The 25210-nt window shown below is 66.4% G+C and overlaps 1 protein-coding gene across 1 annotated transcript in view; it reads right to left on the reverse strand.

The window, feature by feature from the left end:
* ADGRL1 (adhesion G protein-coupled receptor L1) overlaps window positions 1-25210 on the reverse strand; it is a 52936-nt gene that overhangs the window by 3255 nt on the left and 24471 nt on the right. The window contains exons 5-14 of the mRNA XM_032094422.1: window positions 24988-25005; window positions 12793-13590; window positions 10967-11175; window positions 10747-10867; window positions 9885-9988; window positions 7237-7422; window positions 6360-6398; window positions 4129-4312; window positions 1743-1865; window positions 143-157 (exon numbers count right to left, since the gene is read on the reverse strand). Of these exons, the coding sequence (XP_031950313.1) occupies window positions 143-157; window positions 1743-1865; window positions 4129-4312; window positions 6360-6398; window positions 7237-7422; window positions 9885-9988; window positions 10747-10867; window positions 10967-11175; window positions 12793-13590; window positions 24988-25005 (1797 nt within the window). The remainder of the gene's footprint in view (window positions 1-142; window positions 158-1742; window positions 1866-4128; window positions 4313-6359; window positions 6399-7236; window positions 7423-9884; window positions 9989-10746; window positions 10868-10966; window positions 11176-12792; window positions 13591-24987; window positions 25006-25210) is intronic.

Raw genomic sequence — 25210 nt, forward strand, 5'->3', positions numbered from 1 at the left:
CCTTCACCACCCCTGGGGAGACACGGGTCAGAGGCACCCCAAAACCACCCCCAAAACACCCCAAAAAACCCCCAAAAACAACCAAAAACACCCCCAAAACACCCCCAAAAACAACCAAAAAGCACCCCCAAAACACCCTGACCCCCCTTCACCACCCCTGGGGGAGCTGCAGGCCAGAGGCACCCCAAAACCACCCCAAAACCACCCCAAAAACACCCCAAAAACACCCCAGAAACACCCTGACTCCCTCTAGGACCCCCCCCCGGAGCCCCCCAGGACCCCTCAGGACCCCCCCAGGACCCTTCAGGAGCCCCCCAGGACCCCTCAGGACCCCCCAGGACCCCCCCAGGACCCCTCAGGACCCCTCAGGACCCCCCAGGACCCTTCAGGAGCCCCCCCGGACCCCCTCAGGAGCCCCCCGGACCCCCCCAGGATCCCCCCGGACCCCCCCAGGACCCCTCAGGACCCCCCCAGGACCCCCCCCGGACCCCCCCAGGACCCCCCAGGACCCCCTAGGACCCCTCAGGACCCCTCAGGATCCCCTCAGGACCCCCCAGGACCCCCCCCGGACCCCCCAGGACCCCCCAGGACCCCCTCAGGAGCCCCCCAGGACCCCCCCAGGACCCCCTCAGGACCCCCCCGGACCCCTCAGGACCCCCCAGGACCCCCCCAGGACCCCTCAGGACCCCTCAGGACCCCCCAGGACCCTTCAGGAGCCCCCCCGGACCCCCTCAGGAGCCCCCAGGACCCCTCAGGACCCCCCCAGGACCCCACCGGACCCCCCCAGGACCCCCCAGGACCCCCCCCGGACCCGCCCCCGGACCCCCCAGGATCCCCCCGGACCCCCCCAGGACCCCCCCAGGACCCCCTCAGGACCCCCCCGGACCCCCCCAGGACCCCTCAGGACCCCTCAGGACCCCCTCAGGACCCCCCAGGACCCCCCCCGGACCCCCCCAGGACCCCTCAGGACCCCCCCCGGACCCCCCAGGATCCCCCCAGGACCCCCTCAGGACCCCCTCGGACCCCTCAGGACCCCCCAGGACCCCCCCAGGACCCCTCAGGACCCCTCAGGACCCCCCAGGACCCTTCAGGAGCCCCCCAGGCCCCCCTCAGGACCCCCCCAGGACCCCCTCAGGACCCCCCAGGATCCCCTCAGGACCCCCCCCGGGCCCCCCCAGGACCCCCCCAGGACCCCCCAGGACCCCCCCAGGATCCCCCGGACCCCCTCAGGACCCCCCAGGACCCCTCAGGACCCCCCCAGGACCCCCCGGATCCCCCCAGGACCCCCCAGGACCCCCCCCCGGACCCGCCCCCGGACGCCCCAGGATCCCCCCGGACCCCCCCAGGACCCCCCAGGACCCCCCGGACCCCCCCAGGACCCCTCAGGACCCCTCAGGACCCCCCAGGACCCCTCAGGAGCCCCCCCAGGCCCCCCCCAGGACCCCCCCAGGACCCCTCAGGAGCCCCCCAGGCCCCCCCCAGGACCCCCCCAGGACCCCTCAGGACCCCCCCGGACCCCCCCGGGCCCCCCCAGGACCCCCCCAGGACCCCCCAGGACCCCCCAGACCCCCCCCCAGGACCCCCCCGGAGCCCCCCAGGACCCCCCAGGACCCCCTCAGGACCCCCCCGGACCCCCCCAGGACCCCCCAGGACCCCCTCAGGACCCCCCAGGACCCCCCAGGACCCCCCAGGACCCCTCAGGACCCCTCAGGACCCCTCAGGACCCCCCGTGCCCCCCTCACCGTTCCGGCTGTTCTGTTTGAGGGTGCTGGCCGAGAGCTGGATGGAGCCGTCACCCCCCAGCTCCTGCGGGAACACGAGCTCCTGGAGCGGCCCCTCGGTGTTCAGCACCGACACCTCCAGCACTGAGGGAAAGGGGGAAAAAAACAGGGAAAATATGGGAAAACGTGGGAAAAAGACATGGAAAATATGGGAAAAGGACATGGAAAATATGGGAACAAGGGAGTAAAAAGACATGGAAAAACATGGGAATAACACATGGAAACACGAGCTCCTGGAGCGGCCCCTCGGGGTTCAGCACCGACACCTCCAGCACTGCCGGAAAACGGGGAAAAACCATGGAAAATATGGGAAAAAGACATGGAAAATATGGGAAAAGGACATGGAAAATATGGGAACAACATGGGAAAAAGACATGGAAAACATGGGAAAAAAGACATGGAAAATATGGGAAAAGGACATGGAAAATATGGGGAAAATGACATGGAAAATATGGGGAAATGACATGGAAAATATGGGGAAATGACATGGAAAATATGGAAAGAAGACATGGAAAAACACAGGAATAACACGGGAAACACGAGCTCCTGGAGCGGCCCCTCGGTGTTCAGCACCGACACCTCCAGCACTGAGGGGAAAGGGGGAAAAACCATGGAAAATATGGAAAAACGACATGGAAAATATGGGAAAATGACATGGAAAATATGGGAAAACATGGGGAAAAGACATGGAAAATATGGGGAAAAGACATGGAAAATAAGGGAAAATGACATGGAAAATATGGGAAAACATGGGAAAAAGACACGGAAAATATGGGAAAAGGACATGGGAAATATGGGAAAAGACATGGAAAATATGGGAAAACATGGGGAAAAGACATGGAAAACATGGGAAAAAAGACATGGAAAATATGGGAAAAGGACATGGAAAATATGGAAAACTATGGAAAACATGGGAAAAATATAGGAAAACACGAGCTCCTGGAGAGGCCCCTCTGCGCTCAGCAGCGACACCTCCAGCACCAGCAGGAAACGGGAAAAAACCATGGAAAATATGGAAAAACGTGGAGAACATGGGAATAACACGGGAATAACATGGGAAAAACCACGGGAAGCCATGGAGAACCGCGGGAAACGTGCGTGTGACACAGCACCGACACCTGCAGCGCTGCGGGGCCACGGAGAACGCGGGAAAACACAGAAAAGTACGGGAGGAGCGCGGGAAAACACGGAAAAGCACGGGAGAAACGCGGGAAAACACGGAAAAGCACGGGAGAAACGCGGGAAAACGCGGAGCCCACGGGAACACGCGCCCGTCACACACGGGAGACCCTCGATGCTTCGAGAATGTGGGTGGGGGTCCCCAGGCAGGGGCTGGGGGTGGGTGAGGACCCAGGGAGGGATCAGGGGGTGGGAGAGGCTCCTGGAGACCCCGGGAAGGGGTTGGGGGTCTGGGGGATCCCCGGGAATGTGGGTGGGGGTCTGGGGGATCCCCGGGGATGTGGGTGGGGGTCCCAAGGGTCTGGGGGAGCCCCGGGGGTGTGGGTGGGGTTCCCAGAGAATTGAGGGAGCCCCAGGGGTTTGGGTGGGGGTCTGGGTTTCTGGGGGAGCCCCAGCGGTGTGGGGGAGGGTCCCAGGGGTCTGGGGGAGCCCCGGGGATGCGGGTGGGGGTCCCGGGGAACTGGGGGAGCCCCAGAAGTGCATGTGGGGTTCCGGGGTCTGGTCTGGGGGAGCCACAGGGGTGTGGGTGGGGGTCCCAGGGGTCTGGGAGAACCCCGGGGGTGCGGGTGGGGTCCCAAGGGTCTGGGGGAGCCCCAGGGGTGTGGGTGGGGCTGTGGGGGTCTGGGGGACCCCCGGGGGTGTGGGTGGGGTTCTGAGGGAGCCCTGGAGGTGTGGGTGGGGGTCCCAGGAAACTGGGGGAGCCCCGGGGGTGTGGGTGGGGGTCCCAGGGGTCTGGGGGAGCCCCGGGGGTGCGGGTGGGGGTCCCGCGGAATTGGGGGAGCCCCAGAGGTGCAGGTGGGGTTCCGGGGTCTGGGGGAGCCCTGGGGATGTGGGTGGGGTTCTGAGGGTCTGGGGGAGCCACAGGGGTGTGGGTGGGGTTCCCAAGGGTCTGGGGAGCCCCGGGGGTTTGGGTGGGGGTCCCAGGGGTCTGGGGGCGTGGGGGAGCCCTGGGGGTGTGGGTGGGGTTCCCAAGGGTCTGGGGAGCCCCGGGGGTGTGGGTGGGGTTCCGGGGAGCCCCGGGGATGTGGGTGGTGTTTTGCGGGTTCTGAGGGGAGCCCCGGGGTTGTGGGTGGGGTTCTGGGGGAGCTCAGGGGGTGCAGGTGGGGTGCCGGGGGTCTGGGGGAGCCCAGGGGGTGTGGGTGGGGGTCCGGGGTCCCGCGGGGCTGACCCAGGTTCTGTCGGGCGGCCAGGAAGCGCGCGGGCTCCTTGACATTGTCGGCGAGCAGGAAGGCGCCCTCCTCGAGCACGTCCAGCAGCATGGTGGCCGTGTGCGCCTGCTCCGAGCCGTTCATGTCCCGCCACGACTCCAGCGCCTCCGGACGCAGCAGGTTGTCCACGGCCTCCACCACGGCCTGCGGGACGGGCGGCGTGGGGCGGGGCCGGGGCACGGCCGGGGACACACCCAGAGAGACACAACCAGAGAGAGACACCCGGGGACACACCCGGGGACACACCCAGGGACACACCCAGGGACACACCCAGAGAGAGACACCCGGGGACACACCCAGGGACACACCCAGGGACACAACCAGAGAGAGACACCCGGGGACACACCCGGGGACACACCCAGGGACACACCCAGAGAGAGACACCCGGGGACACACCCAGAGAGAGACACCCGGGGACACACCCGGGGACACACCCAGGGACACACCCAGAGAGAGACACCCGGGGACACACCCAGAGAGAGACACCCGGGGACACACCCAGGGACACACCCAGGGACACACCCGGGGACACGGCCAGGGACACACCCAGGGACACACCCAGAGAGACACAACCAGAGAGAGACACCCAGGGACACACCCGGGGACACACCCAGAGAGAGACACCCGGGGACACACCCAGAGAGAGACACCCGGGGACACACCCGGGGACACACCCAGAGAGAGACACCCGGGGACACACCCAGAGAGAGACACCCAGGGACACACCCAGGGACACACCCAGAGAGAGACACCCGGGGACACACCCAGAGAGAGACACCCGGGGACACACCCGGGGACACACCCAGAGAGAGACACCCGGGGACACACCCAGAGAGAGACACCCAGGGACACACCCAGGGACACACCCAGAGAGAGACACCCGGGGACACACCCAGGGACACACCCAGAGAGAGACACCCGGGGACACACCCAGAGAGAGACACCCAGGGACACACCCAGGGACACACCCAGGGACACACCCAGAGAGACACAACCAGAGAGACACCCAGGGACACACCCAGAGAGAGACACCCAGGGACACACCCAGGGACACACCCAGAGAGAGACACCCGGGGACACACCCAGGGACACACCCAGAGACACACCCAGAGAGACACCCAGGGACACACCCAGAGATACCTGGGGACACACCCAGGGACACACCCGGGGACACACCCAGGGACACACCCAGAGAGACACATCCAGAGACACACCCAGGGACACACACGGGGGACACACCCAGGGACACACCCGGGGGACACACCCACACAGGACAGGCCCCGCCCACTGCCGCCCATCCCCCGGTCTCCAGCGCTGGCTCTGGGTGTGTCTGGGTACAAACCCCGGGACACACCCACCCAAACAGACCCCGCCCTCGGGACACACCCACCCAAACTGACCCCACCCTCGGGACACACCCACCCAAACTGACCCCACCCCCGGGACACACCCACCCAAACTGACCCCACCCTCGGGACACACCCACCCAAACTGACCCCACCCTCGGGACACACCCACCCAAACTGACCCCGCCCTCGGGACACACAAACCCAAACTGACCCCACCCTCGGGACACACCCACCCAAACTGACCCCACCCTCGGGACACACCCACCCAAACTGACCCCGCCCTCGGGACACACCCACCCAAACAGACCCCACCCTCGGGACACACCCACCCAAACTGACCCCGCCCTCGGGACACACCCACCCAAACTGACCCCGCCCTCGGGACACACCCACCCAAACAGACCCCACCCTCGGGACACACCCACCCAAACTGACCCCGCCCTCGGGACACACAAACCCAAACTGACCCCGCCCTCGGGACACACCCACCCAAACTGACCCCGCCCCCGGGACACACAAACCCAAACTGACCCCGCCCTCGGGACACACAAACCCAAACTGACCCCGCCCTCGGGACACACCCACCCAGGCCCTGCCCATCGCCTCTAAGGCTCCCTGAACCCCCAGACCCTGCCCACGCTGACCACGCCCATCCCCCAGCTCCGCCCACACAGACCCCACCCCTCCTCAATAAACCCCGCCCACCAACACAGACCCCACCCATGCCTTGACCCCCCCGGCCACGCCCACCCACTCAGCCCCGCCCACCACACCCTGACCACACCCACAAAAGCCCCTCCCATCGCTCGTGGCCACACCCCCTGCCGGCCACGCCCCCTCACCTTGATGTAATCCTTGCAGGTTCGCTCCCGCTTGTGCATCTGGGTGACAATGAAATTGGGGAGGGGACCCCAGGTGAGGGGGTGGGACCCCCAAAACCTGCACCAGGGGCACCCCAAAATCCGGGGCAGGAACCTCCCAAAATCTGGGTCAGGAGCCCCCAAAGTCCGGGTCAGAACAACCCCAACATTTGGGGCAGGACTCCCAAACGTGGGACAGAAGGGGCCTGGCACAGCGACCCCAAAAATCCAGGCAGGAGCACCCCAAAATTCGGGGCAGGGGTGTCTGATCTCTAGAACAGGAGCCCCCCGACATCTGAGGCGTGACAACCCCAAAATTCGGGGCAGAACCCCAACAATCTGGCCAAGACAACCCCAAAAATCAGGGGAGGAGCACCTCAACCCCTGGGGCAGGGGCACCCCAAAACTGGGGCACAGGCACGTGTCCCCCCCTTGGTCACCACCCTCAGCGGGGTGAACCCCGGAATTGGGGTTTTGGGGTCCCACCTTGTCCTAGCTCCTGCTGTAACTTCCTCTTTCGGCGCTCAGAGCCCCCCACCTGCCCCCACCGTCCCCCCACCCTCTGAACCCCCAAATCCCGGTTTTGGGCTCCCACCTTGCCGTGGCTCTTGGGGTGCTCAGAGCCCCTCGCCCTCAGGCCCCTCTTGGTCCCCCCACTGTCCCCTCGGTCCCCCTTGGGGCTGAACCCCCAAATCCCGGTTTTGGGCTCCCACCTTGGTGCAGTTTTCCCCTCTCGAGCTGGCTCAGGCCCCGCAGCCGCGCGTCCAGGCTGTGCCACCGCTGCGTCCCCATTGCTCCCCGCGGCCCCTGAGTGCCCCCCCAGCGGGCTGAACCCCCAAATCCCGCCTTGGGCTCGCACCTTGTTGTAGTTCTTGCCGGCCGACTCCCTCTCGAGCGGGCGCAGGGCCTGCAGCTGCGCGTCCAGGATGTCCAGGAGCTGCTCCAGCAGCCGCACGGCCGAGCTCACGTCCCCCGCGAACACCGGGCCCCGCGTGTGCCGCGCCAGCTCCCCCGCGATGCTCGCCGCGTTCTCCCCGCTCTTGATCTGGGGGGGCACCCGCAGGTCGGGGGGGAGCTCCCCGAAATCCCCCGGGGGGCTCAGGGGGTGCCCCGAGCGGGGATCAGCCTCCCCTGTGGGGTGGGGGTGCTCCGATGGGTCTCCAAGGGGGGTTTGGGGGAACAGTGGGGGTTTGGGGGGGGAGGGGTTACAGGGGGTCTGGGGGGCACCCGCAGGTCGGGGGGGAGCTCCCCGAAATCCCCCGGGGGGCTCGGGGGGTGCCCCGAGCGGGGATCAGCCTCCCCTGTGGGGTGGGGGTGCTCTGATGGGTCTGGAAGGGGGGTTTGAGGGCGTTTCAGGGGATCTGGGGGCTACAGAGGATCTGGGGGGCACCCACAAGTTCGGGGAAGACACCCCGATATCTCCCTGGAGGGCGGGAGGAGTTTGGGGGGACCCCTGAGTGGGGCTCAGCCCCCCCGGGGGTCCCTGTGGGACGGGGGTGCTCTGAGGGGTCTCCAAGGAAGGGTTTGGGGTCCACAGGGACCGGAGGAGGGGTTCAGGGGATCTGGGGGGCTCCAGGGGGCCACACAGGTGAGGGGGGCTCCCCGATATCCCCCGGGGGGGTTTGGGGGCACCCTGAGTGGGGCTCAGCCCCCCCTGGGGGTCCCTGAGGGGGGCCATGAGGATGTGGGGGGGCTACAGAGGGGCTGGGGGGCCGACAGGGGGGGCTGGGGGGCGGGGGAGGGGCGGGGGACCCCCTGAGTGAGGGAGGGACACCCCAGGATCCTCCAGGGAGGGGTTTGGGGGTCACGGGGGATCTGGGGGGGGGGTCCCAGGGTGGCTCGGGGGGGGGTGGGTGTCACTGGGACAGGGAAGGTGCCCAGGTGGCTCTCCTGTTTTCAGGGTATCCCCTTTTCTGGGGGTCGCCATTTGGGGGTCCCTGCTCGGAGGTGTCCTCATTTGGGGGGTGTCCTCATTTGGGGGGTGTCCTCATTTGGGGAGGGGGGGAGGGGCCCGTTTTGGGACCGTTTTTGGGGGGTCCCTGCTCGGAGGGTCCCCATTTGGGGGTGTCCCCATTTCTGGAGGGTCCCTGCTTTGTGTGGGAGCCGGGTTGGAGGGGAGTCCCCGTTTGGGGGATCCTTGTTTAGGTGAATCCCCTGGTCTGGGGTCCCTGGTTTGGGGTCCCTGTGTTTTGGGGCCCTGTTTTAGGGTCCCTGTGCTTTGGGGTCCCTGTGTTTGGGGTCCCTGTGCTTTGGGGTCTCTGTGTTTTGGGGTCCTGTTTTAGGGTCCCTGGTTTGGGGTCCCTGTGTTTGGGGTCCCTGTTCTGGGGTCTCTGTGTTTTGGGGTCCCTGTTTTGGGCCCCATTTTGGGGTCCCTGTGGTTTGGGGTCCCTGGTCTGGGCTCCCTGTATTTTGGGGTCCCTGTATTTTGGGGTCCTTATGATTTGGGGTCCCTGTTTCGGGCCCCATTTCGGCGTCCCTGTTCTGGGGTCCCTGTATTTTGGGGTCCCTGTGTTTTAGGGTCCCTGTTCTGGGGTCCCTGTTCTGCAGTCCCTGTGGTTTGGGGTCCCTGTGTTTTGGGGTCCCTGTTTTAGGGTCCCAGTGTTTCGGACCCCATTTTGGGGTCCCTGTTTTAGGGTCCCTGTGTTTTGGGGTCCCTCTTTTGGGCCCCACTTTGGGGTCCCTGTGTTCTGGGGTCCCTGTTTTGGGGTCCCTGTTCTGGGGTCTCTGTGTTTTGGGGTCTCTGTGTTTTGGGGTCCCTGCTCTGCGGTCCCTGTGTGTTGGGGTCCTGTTTTAGGGTCCCAGTGTTTCGGACCCCATTTTGGGGTCCCTGTTCTGGGGTCCCTGTGTTTTGGGGTCCCTGTTTTAGGGTCCCAGTGTTTTAGGGTCCCTGTGGTTTGGGGTCCCTGTGTTTCGAGCCCCGTTCTGGGGTCTCTGTGTTCTGGGGTCTCTGGGTTCTGGGGTCTCTGTATTTTGGGATCCCTGTGTTTTGGGATCCCTGTGTTTTGGGGTCTCTGTATTTTGGGATCCCTGTGTTTTGGGGTCCCTGTGTTCTGGGGTCCCTGTGTTTCGAGCCCCGTTCTGGGGTCTCTGTGTTCTGGGGTCTCTGTGTTTTGGGGTCCCTGCTCTGGGCTCCCCGTGTTCTGGGATCCCTGTTTTGGAGTCCCAGTGTTTCGGGCCCCGTTCTGGACTCCCTGTGTTTTGGGCTCCCCGTGTTTTAGGGTCCCTGTTTTGGGGTCCCTGTGTTTCGGGCCCCGTTCTGGGCTCCCCATGTTTTGGGGTCCCTGTTCTGGGCTCCCCGTGCTTTGGGATCCCTGTGTTGGGGTCCCTGTGTTTCGGGCCCCGTTCTGGGCTCCCCGTGTTTTGGGGTCCCTGTTCTGGGCTCCCCGTGCTTTGGGATCCCTGTGTTGGGGTCCCTGTGTTTCGGGCCCCATTCTGGGCTCCCCGTGTTTTGGGGTCCCTGTTTTGGGGTCCCAGAGTTTCGGGCCCCGTTCTGGGCTCCCCCGTTACCTTCTGGGCCACCTGGTTGACCCAGGGACTGGTGCAGTTGCTCAGGTCGGGCCCGCGGGGGTTCCACACCCCCAGCCCCAGCAGGCACTGGAAGGAGGCGATGCCTGGGGGGCGAAAAGGAGGGGGGGTCAAGGGGACCCCACAACTGCCCCGACTCCCCCATTGCCCCCCACCCGCAGCGGGCACCGGGAGGGGGCACAAAGGGGGGGTCCAGGACACCCCCCCAAGCCCCCCAGAACCCCCCCCAAGTTCCCCCATAGCCTGCAGGACCTCCCAGCACCCCACTGAGCCCCAGGATCCCACTGGTCACCAGTGTCCCCCAGAGCCCACCCAGTCCTGCCCAGTGCCCCCAGTGCCGCAGACGCCTTTGGGGCAGGGTCTCACCTTCAGCCCATAACCCCAAAATCCCCCAAATCCCCCCCGGTTCCGCCCCTTTCCCTCGGGTCCCTTTGGGGCAGGGTCTCTGCACCTTCACCCCATGATCCCCCCAGTCCCCACAGTTCCCCCCAGTTCCCCCAGTTCCCCGCAGTTCCTCCCAGTTCCCCCAGTCCCCTCCCAGTCCCCCCAGTCCCCCCAGTTCCCCCCAGTTCCCCCAGTCCCCCCAGTCCCCTCCCAGTCCCCCCAGTCCCCCCAGTTCCCCCCAGTCCCCCCAGTTCCCCCCAGTTCCCCCAGTCCCCTCCCAGTCCCCCCAGTTCCCCCAGTCCCCCCAGTTCCCCCAGTTGCCCCCAGTTCCTCCCAGTTCCCCCAGTCCCCCCCAATCCCCCCAATCCCCCCAGTTCCCCCCAGTCCCCCCAGTCCCCCTAGTCCCCACAGTCCCCCCAGTCCCCTCCCAGTCCCCCCAGTCCCCCCAGTCCCCCCTTACCTCGGGTCCCTTTGGGGCAGGGTCTCTCCACGAGCGCCCCCTGCTGGGCCGCGGGCCATTGCACCCTGCGCACCTCTCGGGCCTCGCACAGGCGCCCCCCGCCCCCCCCGGGCCCCCCCCCGGAGCCCCCCGCCCCCGTTGCCCCCCCGGACCCCCCGCCCGAGCCCCCCCCGGGCCCCCCCGGCGGGCGGCGGGAGGCGGCGGGCGGGGGGGGCGGCGCCCCCGGGCCGCCGTTGGGGGGTCCTGGGGACCCCCCCGGGGTGGCGGCGCTGTGGGCGGGGCCCGGGGGGGGCCCCCCCGGGGGGGGGCCGGGGCGCGGGGTGAGGGGGCCCCGCCGGGCCGTGGGGGTGGGGTACGGGGGGGCCGCCGAGCTGGGGGGGGCCGTGGGGTGCGGGGGGGCCGCGCTCGGGGGTTCCGTCGTCACCGGACCTGGGGGGGGGGGGGAGAAAACGGGGGGAGCGGGGGGGTCAGGGCCTGAGGGACCCCCCCTGAACCCCCCACCCAGGGGACCCCGTCCAGTTGGGGGCAGGGGCTGATGGCCCCCCCCAAAGTGACCCCGGCCCCCCTCAAGGGACCGGGGCACACGGGGACCCCCGAAATCAACCGGGAGGTGGCCCCGAGCTCATGGGGGTCCCCCCAAAGTGAACCCAGGGCCCCCCCCGGGGCTCCCCCCGAGCTCATGGGGGTCCCCCCAAAGTGAACCCAGGGCCCCCCCGGGGCTCCCCCCAAGCCCACCGTGTCCCCCCAGAGCAAACTGGGACCCCCGGAGCTCCCCCCACTCACTTTGGGGAGCCCCAAAACCCCAACCCCCCCCCCCCCCAGGGCTCCCCCCCGCTGCCTGAGGCTGCACCCCGAATTTATCCGGACCCCCGGGGCTCCCCCCAAGCACTCGGGGCTGCCCCCCCTGAAGTAAACCGGGGCACCCCCAAAGTAAACCCGGATCCCCAGGGCTGCCCCCGGGTGTGACACCCCAAAAAGCAAATTGGACCCCCCAGCACAAACCAGGGCTCCCCGAAAACACCGGCGGCTCCTTCTGGGCTTCCCTGGGACCCCCAGGACTCCCCCCAAGCATTTGGGGCTCCCCCCAAGTATCTGAGGCTGCACCCCCAAAGTCAATTGGGAGCCCAGGGATCCCCCCAGGTCTCTGGGGCTCCCCCATGGTACCTAAGGCTGTACCCCCAAAATGAACCGGGACCCCCAGGGCTCTCCCCAAGCACCTGGGGCTCCCCTCAGGTACCTGGGGCTGCACCCCCAAAGTAATCCAGGGACCTCCGGGGCTCCCCCGAGCACCTGGGACCCCCCTCAGGTACCTGGGGCTGCACCCCCAAAGTAAACAGGGACCCCAGAGCTCCCCCGAGCACCTGGGACCCCTCCCAGGTACCTGGGGCTGCACCCCCAAAGTAAACCGGGACCCCCAGGGCTCCCCGAGCACCTGGGACCCCTCCCAGGTACCTGGCACTGCACCCCCAAAGTAAACCGGGACCCCCAGGGCTCCCCGAGCACCTGGGAGCCCCCTCAGGTACCAGGGGCTGCACCCCCAAAGTAAACCGGGACTCCCTGGGCTCCCCCTGAAAACCTGGGGTTCCCCCTAAGCACCAGAGGCTACCCTAAAGGAAACGGGGACCCCCAGAGCTCCCCCTAAAAACCTGGGGCTCCTTCTGGGCTCTGGCACCGCGCCCCCAAACAACGGGAACGCCCAGGGCTCCCCGAGCACCTGGGAGCCCCCTCAGGTACCTGGGGCTGCACCCCCAAAGTAAACCGGCACCCCCAGGGCTCTCCCCGAGCACCTGGGACCCCCCTCAAGTACCTGGCACTGCACCCCCAAAATAAACCGGCACCCCCAGGGCTCTCCCCGAGCACCTGGGACCCCCCTCAAGTACCTGGCACTGCACCCCCAAAATAAACCGGCACCCCCAGGGCTCCCCCCAAGCTCCTGGTGCTCCCTTTACGCACCAAGCCCTCTCCCCACATCTCCCCCAGCCCCGAACCCAACCAGCCCCACCGGGGACCCCCGGCGCCCCTCCCGCGCCCCCCTGCCGCCCTCACCGTCCCCGTCCAGGGGGGCGAAGTCGAGGCCGTAGCGCAGCAGGAAGTGGTTGTTCCACACGTAGAGCTGGTTGTCGCGGGGGTTGTAGCCCACCGAGGCCACGAACTGGTACGGGTTGGGGAAGGGCAGCGCCAGCGCCGAGCCGCGCCCGCGCCGCGTGTCGAAGGCGTAGACCAGGGCGTTGCCCAGGTGCTCGGTGTCGTCGTCCAGGTACACGCTGCGCACCACGTAGAGCACCCCGCAGGCCATGAAGGCGTCCGAGGCCGCCCGCTTGGCGTAGCCCGTCTCCCAGGTGCCCTCGAGCCGCAGCGTGTAGGGGTTCAGCTGGCTGACCACCAGCCGCCCGCCGTTGCCCTCGGTGGCGTAGATGACCCAGAGCCCCTCCTCGTCCACCGCCAGGTCGATGTCGGTCTTGCCGCCCCAGCGATAGGGCGACGTGTCGTGATAGTTGGCGGCGCCCACCACGGTCTCGCCGCTCTTGATGCGCGTCCGCAGGTCGTACTTGACGATGCTGCGGGTGCGCTCCTTGTTGTAGAACACGGCGCCGTCGTAGACCACGAAGCCGGTGCCGTCGGCGCGGTGCGGGAGCCGGTGCGTGGCCGCGGGGCGGGCGCCCACCAGGTCGGCCCAGGAGGCGTACTCGGTGAGCGTGTCGGTGCGGTACGGCACCCAGGGCAGCACGTACAGCCGGTCCCCCGACTGCAGCGGGTCCCGGCACCAGCCGCCCGCCTGGTGCGGCGACTCGTGCGTGGACAGCGCCGGCCCCACGCGCTGCGGCACCCCCGGGCACACGAAAACTGCGGGAGGGGCGAGGGATGGGGGGACACGGGGAGGGGTGGGGGGGGGGACAGACACGGGGACACGGAGAGGGGTGGGGGGCAGGGGGAGGGTGGGGACAGGGGGAGGGAGGGACATGGAGAGGGGTGGGGGACATGGGGAGGGATGGGGGACATGGGGAGGGATGGGGGGACAGACACGGGGACATGGGGAGGGTGGGGACAGGGGGAGGGTGGGACATGGAGAGGGATGGGGGGACACGGGGAGGGGTGGGGGCGGGGGGGTGGTGGGGACAGACACGGGGACACGGGGAGGGTGGGGACAGAGGGAGGGGTGGGGGGACAGACGCGGGGACACGGGGAGGGTGGGGGGACAGACACGGGGACACGGGGAGGGTGGGGGGACAGACACGGGGACACGGGGAGGGTGGGGGGACAGACATGGGGACACGGGGATGGCCGGGGGGCAGAGGGTCAGAGGGGAAAGAGGAACAGGAGACACAGAGATGGATGGTGGGACAGGAGGATGGGCGTGGGGACAGACATGGGGACACAGGGGTGGATGGGGGACAGGGGGACACAGGGACAGAGGGACACAGGGGTGGATGGGGGACAGGGGGACACAGGGACAGAGGGACACAGGGGTGGATGGGGGACAGGGGGACACGGGGACAGAGGGACACAGGGGTGGATGGGGGACAGGGGGACACAGGGACAGAGGGACACAGGGGTGGATGGGGGACAGGGGGACAGACACAGGGACAGAGGGACACAGGGGTGGATGGGGGACAGGGGGACAGACACAGGGACAGAGGGACACAGGGGTGGATGGGGGACAGGGGGACAGACACAGGGACAGAGGGACACAGGGGTGGATGGGGGACAGGGGGACAGACACAGGGACAGAGGGACACAGGGATGGATGGGGGACACGGGGACAGGGGGACAGACACGGACAGACGGGGACACAGGGATGGGTGGTGGTCACGGAGACGGCGACGGGGTCGATGGGGGGGGACACGGGGGACAGCAGGACAGACGGATGGAAGGAGAGGGGACAGACACAGGGACACGCGGCGGACAGGGATGAGGGGGTGGACACGGGACAGGGGCAGGAACAGGAGGATGGACACAGGCGTGGGGACAGGGGACAAACGGACACGGGGACAGACGTGGGGACACAGTGGTGAAGGTGGGGACCGACACGGGGACAGACAGACGGACAGAGGGGCAGCGGGGACACGGGGGGGGACACGGGGGGACACGGAGGGACACGGGGAGGGGACACGGGGAGGGGACACGAGGGGGCACGGAGGGGACACGGGAGGGACACGGGGAGGGGACACGGGAAGGACACGGGGGGGACACGGGGGGGACAGCGAGAAGAGGAGAGAAAAGAGAAGCGTTTCATCAGCGACTGGGGGGTCCCACGGGGGGGCGGGGGGGGACCCCAACCCCGAGGGGAATTTTGGGGACCCGGGGGAGGGAAAGGGGGCACGGGGGAGGGGAGGTCCCTTAACCGGGGAGGGGACAGAGGAGAGGGGACAGAATGGGGGGAAGGGATGGGGGAGGGGGACACCCCGAATGTCCCCCGGCAATGGCGAAAAGGGGGGGGGGGCCGTGCCCCCCCAGCGAACCCGGGACCCCCTTTTATTTATGGGGGGGGGGGCAGCACCCTGAGGGGGGAGGGGCAGCTCTCCTTGGGGGGAGCCCTAAAACGGGGGGAGGGGCTCAAATCGGGGGGGGGCCTAAATCGGGGGGCTCTTCCCCTCCCCCCCCCGGGCCCACAGCCAGGGACGATCGAGCGCGACGGAGACACGGGGAGGGGGTGGGAGGGGCTTGGGGGGGTCCCCCCGGTGCGGGGGGAGGTTTGGGGGGACCCCCCCGGTTTTGGGGTGCGGGGCGGGGGGGGGGGATGGGGTTTGGGGGGGGTCGCGCGTGGTCCCGGTGTCCGGCGCCGGCTGCAGAGAGGCTGGGGGAGAGAAACGGGGGGGTTAGAGCTGCGGGAGAGAAGGGGACACGGGGGACACGGGGGGACCCCCAGGGCAGAGACCCGCCCCCGCCCCCAGCGGGGTCTCTGCGCCGGGGGGGGGGGGGGGGGGGGAGGGGGCCCCCCATGGGGGCAGGGCCAGGCTGGGACCCCCGGGGGACAGCGGGGTCCCCCCCAAACCTGAACTCCCCTCCCCCTCAAAAGGGACCCCGGGCTGGGGTCCAGCCCCCCCCAGCCTGGCCTGGCCCCCCGGCCCGGGGCGCGGCACACGCGCGTGCGAGGGGGAGGGGCGTGTCACACACGCGTGTGCGGGGGCTGGGGCGGGTGTGAGCACAGGCGGGCACAGGGGCGTGTGCAGGGGGGAGCAGGTGTGGACACCCCGCCTTGGGTCCAGGGGAGTGCACAGCCGGGCACACACACACCTGTGCATTCACACACCTGTGCACTCACACACCTGTGCATTCACACACCTGTGCATTCACACACCTGTGCGCTCACACACCTGTGCGCTCACACACCTGTGCACTCACACACCTGTGCATTCACACACCTGTGCATGCACACACCTGTGCACTCACACACCTGTGCGCTCACACACCTGTGCATTCACACACCTGTGCACTCACACACCTGTGCATTCACACACCTGTGCATTCACACACCTGTGCGCTCACACACCTGTGCGCTCACACACCTGTGCACTCACACACCTGTGCGCTCACACACCTGTGCACTCACACACCTGTGCATTCACACACCTGTGCACACACACACCTGTGCATTCACACACCTGTGCGCTCACACACCTGTGCATTCACACACCTGTGCGCTCACACACCTGTGCGCTCACACACCTGTGCATGCACACACCTGTGCGCTCACACACCTGTGCGCTCACACACCTGTGCGCTCACACACCTGTGCACTCACACACCTGTGCATTCACACACCTGTGCACTCACACACCTGTGCATTCACACACCTGTGCACACACACACCTGTGCATTCACACACCTGTGCGCTCACACACCTGTGCACTCACACACCTGTGCATTCACACATCTGTGCGCTCACACACCTGTGCGCTCACACACCTGTGCACTCACACACCTGTGCATTCACACACCTGTGCATTCACACACCTGTGCAATCACACACCTGTGCACTCACACACCTGTGCACACACACACCTGTGCATTCACACACCTGTGCGCTCACACACCTGTGCACACACACACCTGTGCATTCACACACCTGTGCGCTCACACACCTGTGCATGCACACACCTGTGCATTCACACACCTGTGCACTCACACACCTGTGCGCTCACACACCTGTGCGCTCACACACCTGTGCACTCACACACCTGTGCATTCACACACCTGTGCATTCACACACCTGTGCATTCACACACCTGTGCAATCACACACCTGTGCACTCACACACCTGTGCACACACACACCTGTGCATTCACACACCTGTGCGCTCACACACCTGTGCACACACACACCTGTGCATTCACACACCTGTGCGCTCACACACCTGTGCATTCACACACCTGTGCGCTCACACACCTGTGCGCTCACACACCTGTGCATGCACACACCTGTGCGCTCACACACCTGTGCGCTCACACACCTGTGCATGCACACACCTGTGCGCTCACACACCCGTGCATGCACACACCTGTGCACTCACACACCTGTGCGCGCACACACCTGTGCACTCACACACCTGTGCGCGCACACACCTGTGCGCTCACACACCTGTGCATTCACACACCTGTGCACTCACACACCTGTGCACTCACACACCTGTGCATTCACACACCTGTGCGCTCACACACCTGTGCATTCACACACCTGTGCACTCACACACCTGTGCATGCACACACCTGTGCATTCACACACCTGTGCACTCACACACCTGTGCACTCACACACCTGTGCATTCACACACCTGTGCGCTCACACACCTGTGCATTCACACACCTGTGCATTCACACACCTGTGCGCTCACACACCTGTGCGCTCACACACCTGTGCATGCTCACACCTGTGCATTCACACACCTGTGCGCTCACACACCTGTGCGCTCACACACCTGTGCATTCACACACCTGTGCACTCACACACCTGTGCGCTCACACACCTGTGCGCTCACACACCTGTGCACACACACACCTGTGCATTCACACACCTGTGCATGCACACACCTGTGCACTCACACACCTGTGCGCGCACACACCTGTGCGCTCACACACCTGTGCGCTCACACACCTGTGCATGCACACACCTGTGCGCTCACACACCTGTGCGCTCACACACCTGTGCATTCACACACCTGTGCACTCACACACCTGTGCGCTCACACACCTGTGCATTCACACACCTGTGCGCTCACACACCTGTGCATGCACACACCTGTGCACTCACACACCTGTGCATGCACACACCTGTGCATTCACACACCTGTGCGCTCACACACCTGTGCATTCACACACCTGTGCGCTCACACACCTGTGCACACACACACACCTGTGCATTCACACACCTGTGCATGCACAAACCTGTGCACGCACACACCTGTGCATTCACACACCTGTGCACTCACACACCTGTGCATTCACACACCTGTGCATTCACACACCTGTGCGCTCACACACCTGTGCATTCACACACCTGTGCACTCACACACCTGTGCACTCACACACCTGTGCATTCACACACCTGTGCGCTCACACACCTGTGCGCTCACACACCTGTGCGCGCACACACCTGTGCATTCACACACCTGTGCGCTCACACACCTGTGCGCGCACACACCTGTGCGCTCACACACCTGTGCATTCACACACCTGTGCACACACACACCTGTGCACTCACACACCTGTGCATGCACACACCTGCGCGCTCACACACCTGTGCATGCTCACACCTGTGCACTCACACACCTGTGCGTTCACACACCTGTGCACTCACACACCTGTGCGCTCACACACCTGTGCGCTCACACACCTGTGCATTCACACACCTGTGCACTCACACACCTGTGCGCTCACACACCTGTGCATTCACACACCTGTGCACTCACACACCTGTGCATGCACACACCTGTGCGCTCACACACCTGTGCGCTCACACACCTGTGCATTCACACACCTGTGCACTCACACACCTGTGCGCTCACACACCTGTGCATTCACACACCTGTGCACTCACACACCTGTGCACTCACACACCTGTGCATGCACACACCTGTGCGCTCACACACCTGTGCACTCACACACCTGTGCGCTCACACACCTGTGCGCTCACACACCTGTGCATGCACACACCTGTGCATTCACACACCTGTGCACACACACACCTGTGCACTCACACACCTGTGCATGCACACACCTGTGCACTCACACACCTGTGCATGCACACACCTGTGCATGCACACACCTGTGCATGCTCACACCTGTGCACTCACACACCTGTGCATTCACACACCTGTGCACTCACACACCTGTGCGCTCACACACCTGTGCACTCACACACCTGTGCAGTCACACACCTGTGCATTCACACACCTGTGCACTCACACACCTGTGCGCTCACACACCTGTGCACTCACACACCTGTGCATTCACACACCTGTGCACTCACACACCTGTGCGCTCACACACCTGTGCGCTCACACACCTGTGCATGCACACACCTGTGCACTCACACACCTGTGCACTCACACACCTGTGCATTCACACACCTGTGCACTCACACACCTGTGCACTCACACACCTGTGCATTCACACACCTGTGCACACACACACCTGTGCGCTCACACACCTGAGCATGCTCACACCTGTGCGCTCACACACCTGTGCTATCACACAGCCGGGCACACACACACCTGTGCACTCACACACCTGTGCATTCACACACCTGTGCGCTCACACACCTGTGCATTCACACACCTGTGCATGCACACACCTGTGCACTCACACACCTGTGCACTCACACACCTGTGCATGCACACACCTGTGCATTCACACACCGGTGCGCTCACACACCTGTGCATTCACACACCTGTGCACTCACACACCTGTGCATTCACACACCTGTGCATGCACACACCTGGGCATTCACACACCTGGGCATTCACACACCTGTGCGAGCCCATTTGTGCACACGTGTGTGTGCGTGTTCCCCTGGCCGTGCATTTGGGTGTGAGCGCAGGTGTGAGCGCAGGTGTGAGCACAGGTGTGTTCAGGCGGCAGCGCATTTGCACGCCCAGGTGTGGCTGCGCAGGTGTGCAAGAGCTGCCGCCCTTGTGCCGGTCTGTGGCCACACCCGCGGCTGTTACCTGTGCACGCTCACAGGTGCGTGGCACTGTCACACCTGCCCAGGTGCGTGGCACTGTCACACCTTCCTGAGTGTTTGTGCTCACACAGGTGCATGGCACTGCCACACCTGCCCAGGTGTGTGGCACTTTCACACCTTCCTGAGTGTTTGTGCTCACACAGGTGTGTGGCACTGTCACACCTGCCCGAGTGTTTGTGCTCACACAGGTGCGTGGCACTGCCGCACCTGCCCAGGTGTGTGTGCTGCCCCACCTGTGCCCTGTCGCACACGCGTGTGCGGGGGGGCGCGGGGGCTGCGTGCGCACGGGGGCACACCTGGGCGTGCGGCCGTGTCCAGGTGTGCATGAAGGGCTGTGAGTGCACAGTCCCAGGTGTGCACAGCTCAGGTGTGCCCATGTGTGCCCATCCCAGGTGTGCACAGGGATCCAGGTGTGCCCAGGCGTGGCCATCCCTGGTGTGCACAGCTCAGGTGTGCCCATGTGTGCCCATCCCAGGTGTGCACAGGGATCCAGGTGTGCCCAGGCGTGGCCATCCCTGGTGTGCACAGCTCAGGTGTGCCCAGGTGTGCCCATCCCAGGTGTGCACAGGGATCCAGGTGTGCCGCAGCCCATCCAGGTGTGCACAGAAATGCCCAAGTGTGCATCCCCAGGTGTGCCCAGGTGTGCCCAAGGATCCAGGTGTGCCCATGTGCGCACAGCTTCAGGTATGCCCAAGTGTGCACAAGGATCCAGATGTGCACATTGCAGGTATGCACAAGGATCCAGGTGTGCCCCGGTGTGCCCATCCAGGTGAACACACCCCAGGTGTGCACAGGGATCCAGGTGAGCACAGTGTGCCCAGGTGTGCCCATCCAGGTGTGCCCAGGGATCCAGGTGTGCCCATCCAGGTGTGCACAGGGATCCAGGTGTGCCCATCCAGGTGTGCCCATCCAGGTGTGCCCATCCAGGTGTGCACAGGGATCCAGGTGAGCCCATCCAGGTGTGCACAGGGATCCAGGTGTGCCCATCCAAGTGAGCCCATCCAGGTGTGCACAGGGATCCAGGTGTGCCCATCCAGGTGAGCCCATCCAGGTGTGCACAGGGATCCAGGTGTGCCCATCCAGGTGTGCCCATCCAGGTGAGCCCATCCAGGTGTGCACAGGGATCCAGGTGTGCCCATCCAGGTGTGCCCATCCAGGTGTGCACAGGGATCCAGGTGTGCCCATCCAGGTGTGCCCATCCAGGTGTGCACAGGGATCCAGGTGAGCCCATCCAGGTGTGCACAGGGATCGAGGTGTGCCCAGGGACCCAGGTGAGCCCATCCAGGTGTGCACAGGGATCCAGGTGTGCCCATCCAGGTGAGCCCAGCCCGGCCGTGCCGCAGCCCCCGCGCTGCCCCGGGGGTTTTTTTTGGGGGGGGTTGGGGGGGTCCCCGGGGTGGGTGGGGGAGGGGAGACTCACAGGCTCGGGGGGGCCCCGCGGTCCGGGGGGGCTCGGCCGGGCCCTGCGGGAGGAGGAGGAGGAGAGAGAAGCGTTAGGGGCCCCCCGCCCCCCGCTCCGGACACCTGTGGGAAGAAGCCGCGGCCCTGCCCGGCCCCGCCCCCACCTGCGCAGGCCCCGCCCCCACCTGCCCGCAGGCCCCGCCCCCGGCCCCGCCCCCGCCCCGCCCCCCCTCCGCGCGGACGGACGGACGGACACGGGGGCGACGCCCTGGCTGCGCCCGCGAGTGAGCCCGGGGAGCCCGGGAGTGACCCTTGGGTGACCCCGGAGTGACCCTGAGCTGACCCCGAGTGACCTTGGCTGGCCCTGACCGCGACTGACCGCGACTGACCCCCCACAACTGCCCCCGACTGCCCCCGACTGCCCCCGACTGACCCCCCACAACTGACCCCGACTGACCCCTGACTGACCCCCCACAACTGCCCCCTGACTGACCCCAACTGACCCCAACTGCCCCCGACTGACCCCAACTGACCCCGACTGCCCCCGACTGACCCCGACTGACCCCCCACAACTGACCCCGACTGACCCCTGACTGACCCCCCACAACTGCCCCCTGACTGACCCCAACTGACCCCAACTGCCCCCGACTGACCCCAACTGACCCTGACTGACCCCGACTGACCCCAACTGATCCCCCACAACTGACCTCGACTGACCCTTGAATGACCCCCGACTGACCCCCCACAACTGACCCTGACTGACCCCAGCTGACCCCAACTGACCCCCCACAACTTACCCCGACTGACCCCCCACAACTGACCCCGACTGACCCCAGCTGACCCCAACTGACCCCTGACTGACCCCTGACTGACCCCAGCTGACCCCAACTGACCCCAACTGACGCCCCACAACCGACCCCAACTGACCCCTGACTGACCCCTGACTGACCCCAACTGACCCCCCACAACCGACCCCAACTGACCCCGACTGACCCCAACTGACCACCCACAACTGACCCCTGACTGACCCCAGCTGACCCCAACTGACCCCTCAAATGACCCCCGACTGACCCACAACTGCACCCCTGACCCAAAACTGACCCCCCAGCTGACCCCCGACTGACCCCAGCTGACCCCAACTGATCTCCCACAACTGACCTCGACTGACCCCAACTGACCCCAATTGACCCCTGACTGACCCCAACTGACCCCTGACTGACCCCCCCAACTGATCCCGACTGACTGTGACTGACCCCTGACTGACCCCGACTGAGCCCTCCAAAACTGATCCCGACTGACCCCGACCGACCCCAACTGATCTCCCACAACTGACCTCGACTGATCCCGACTGACCCCGACTGACCCCGACTGACCCCCAGAACTGACCCCAACTGACCCTGACTGACCCTGACTGACCCCGACTGACCCTGACTGACCCTGACTGACACTGACTGACACTGACTGACCCCGAGTGACCTCTGACTGACCCCAACTGACCCCTCAAATGACCCCCGACTGACCCACAACTGCACCCCTGACCCAAAACTGACCCCCCAGCTGACCCCCGACTGACCCCAGCTGACCCCAACTGACCCCACAACTGACCTCGACTGACCCCAGCTGACCCCGACTGACCCCAACTGACCCCAACTGACCCCAACTGACCCCAACTGACCCCCAACTGACCCCGACTGACCCCAACTGACCCCAGCTGACCCCAACTGACCCCCAACTGATCCCCAACTGACCCCGACTGACCCCAACTGACCCCGACTGACCCCAATTGACCCCAGCTGACCCCAACTGACCCCGACTGACCCCAACTGACCCCCAACTGACCCCGACTGACCCCCAACTGACCCCAACTGACCCCCAACTGACCTCGACTGACCCCAACTGACCCCAACTGACCCCGACTGACCCCGACTGACCCCAACTGACCCCAGCTGTCCTTGACTGACCCTGACTGACCCCAACTGACCCCAACTGACCCCGACTGACCCCGACTGACCCCAAATGAAGCCCACTGACCCCTGACTGACCCCAGCTGTCTTTGGCTGACCCCAAATGACCTGGAGAGACCCCGGCTGACCCCTGACTGACCCCAGATGACCTTTACTGACCCCCAGCTGCCCCTCCGGCCCCCCTGACCCCCAGGTGACCCCACGCTGACCCTCCCTGCCCTCCTGCCCCCCGAGCTGCCCCTCTCTGGGGGTGTTTTGGGGGGTGCTTGATTTGGGGGGGGGTCGCTGGGGGTCTCCACGGCTGGGGGGGGTTGGCGGGTCTGGGGGGGGTCACGGGGCTGCCCCGGCCCCCCCAAAATTGCCCCCCCCGCCCCATTTAGGGCCTCACCCCAGGGGGGACGGGAGGGTGGAGGGGTCACCCCGGCCTGGCCCCCCCCAAACTCGGGGGGTCCCTCAGGGGACTCGGGGGTCCCCGAGGGGGGTCCCGGGGGGGTCCCCGAAGGGTTTGGGGTCCCCAGGGTCCCTCGAGGGGAGCCCCGGGAGGTTTGGGGGGGGGTCCTGGGGCACTTCCGGGGGCCTGGGGGGGCTGGGGGGGGTCCCGGGGACCCCCGAGGGGACACTGGGGGGGTCTGGGGTCCCCCAAATCGAATGACGGCTACTTAAGGGGGGGAGGGGCGCACTGAGCCCCCCCCCCCGGGGTGTTGGGGGGGGGGGGGGGGGGGTTGGGGGGGGGGAAACAAGGGGGGATTTGGGGGGGAGGGGAAGGGGGGGGAGGGGAGAAACGGGGGGGGGGCTGGGGGGAGGGGAGGGGGTGGGAGGATTTGGGGGGCCGGGGGGGGTCTGGGAAGGGGGGGCAGGGTCAGGGTTTGGGGGGCCCAGAGGGGGTGGGGGCAGGGAGGGAATTTGGGGTGAGGGAGGGGGATTTTGGGGTGCAGGATGAACGGGGGGGGTGGGAGGGGGGGGCAGGGTTTGGGGCGAGGAGGGAGAATTTGGGGGGGCAGGGTCACGGGGGGAGGGGTCAGAATTTGGGGGTCACCGCGGAGGATTTGGGGGTGCGGGGTGGAAAGAATTGGGGGGAGGGGGAGGGGGCTCAGGATTTGGGGGGGGGCGGGGGAGTTTGGGGGGGATGGGTGGGGGGAACTTGGGGGGGCTCAGGAGGGTCCTGGGGGTGGGGGCTCAGGGGGTTGGGGGGGTCTGGGGGGGTTTTGGGGGGTTCTGGGATGGGTTGGGGGGTCCGGAAGGTTTCAGGGGTTGGGAGGGGTCTGGGGGGGGGAGGGGGTCGCGGGTTCTGAGGGGTCTGGGGGGACTTTGGGGGAGTTGGAGGGGTCAGGAGGGGTTTGGGGGGGTCTCTGGGGGGGTTCGGGGGTCTCTGGGGGGGTTCGGGGGTCTCTGGGAGGGTTCAGGAGGGTTCGGGGGGGTTCGGGGGTCTCTGGGGGGGTTCGGGGGTCTCTGGGAGGGTTCAGGAGGGTTCGGGGGGTTCTGGGGGTTCGGGGGTCTCTGGGGGGAATCGGGGGGGTTTGGGGGGTCTCTGGGGGGGTTCAGGAGGGTTCGGGGGGGTTCGGGGGTCTCTGGGAGGGTTCGGGGGTCTCTGGGAGGGTTCGGGGGGGTTCGGGGGGGTTCGGGGGTCTCTGGGGGGGTTCGGGGGTCTCTGGGGGGGTGGGGGTCTCTGGGGGCCGGAGCGAGGGGGTCCGTGTTACCTTTTTGTTCCACTTCTACTTTTTAGCACCGGAAGAAAAGGCGGGAGAGAGCGGGGGGAGGGGCGGCTGGGGGGGCGGGGGGGGCGGGAGGGGGGCGGGGGGGCGGGGGGGCGGGGAGGGGTCACACGGGCGGGGGGGGGAGGGGGGAGGGGGGGAGGGGCGAGAGAGGAGACAAAGAGAAAAGAGATTAAACGGCTCCGGCCCCCCCCGAGCCCGGGGGGAC

The sequence above is a fragment of the Corvus moneduloides genome, chromosome 32, assembly GCF_009650955.1.
Source record: "Corvus moneduloides isolate bCorMon1 chromosome 32, bCorMon1.pri, whole genome shotgun sequence".
NCBI lineage: Eukaryota > Metazoa > Chordata > Aves > Passeriformes > Corvidae > Corvus > Corvus moneduloides.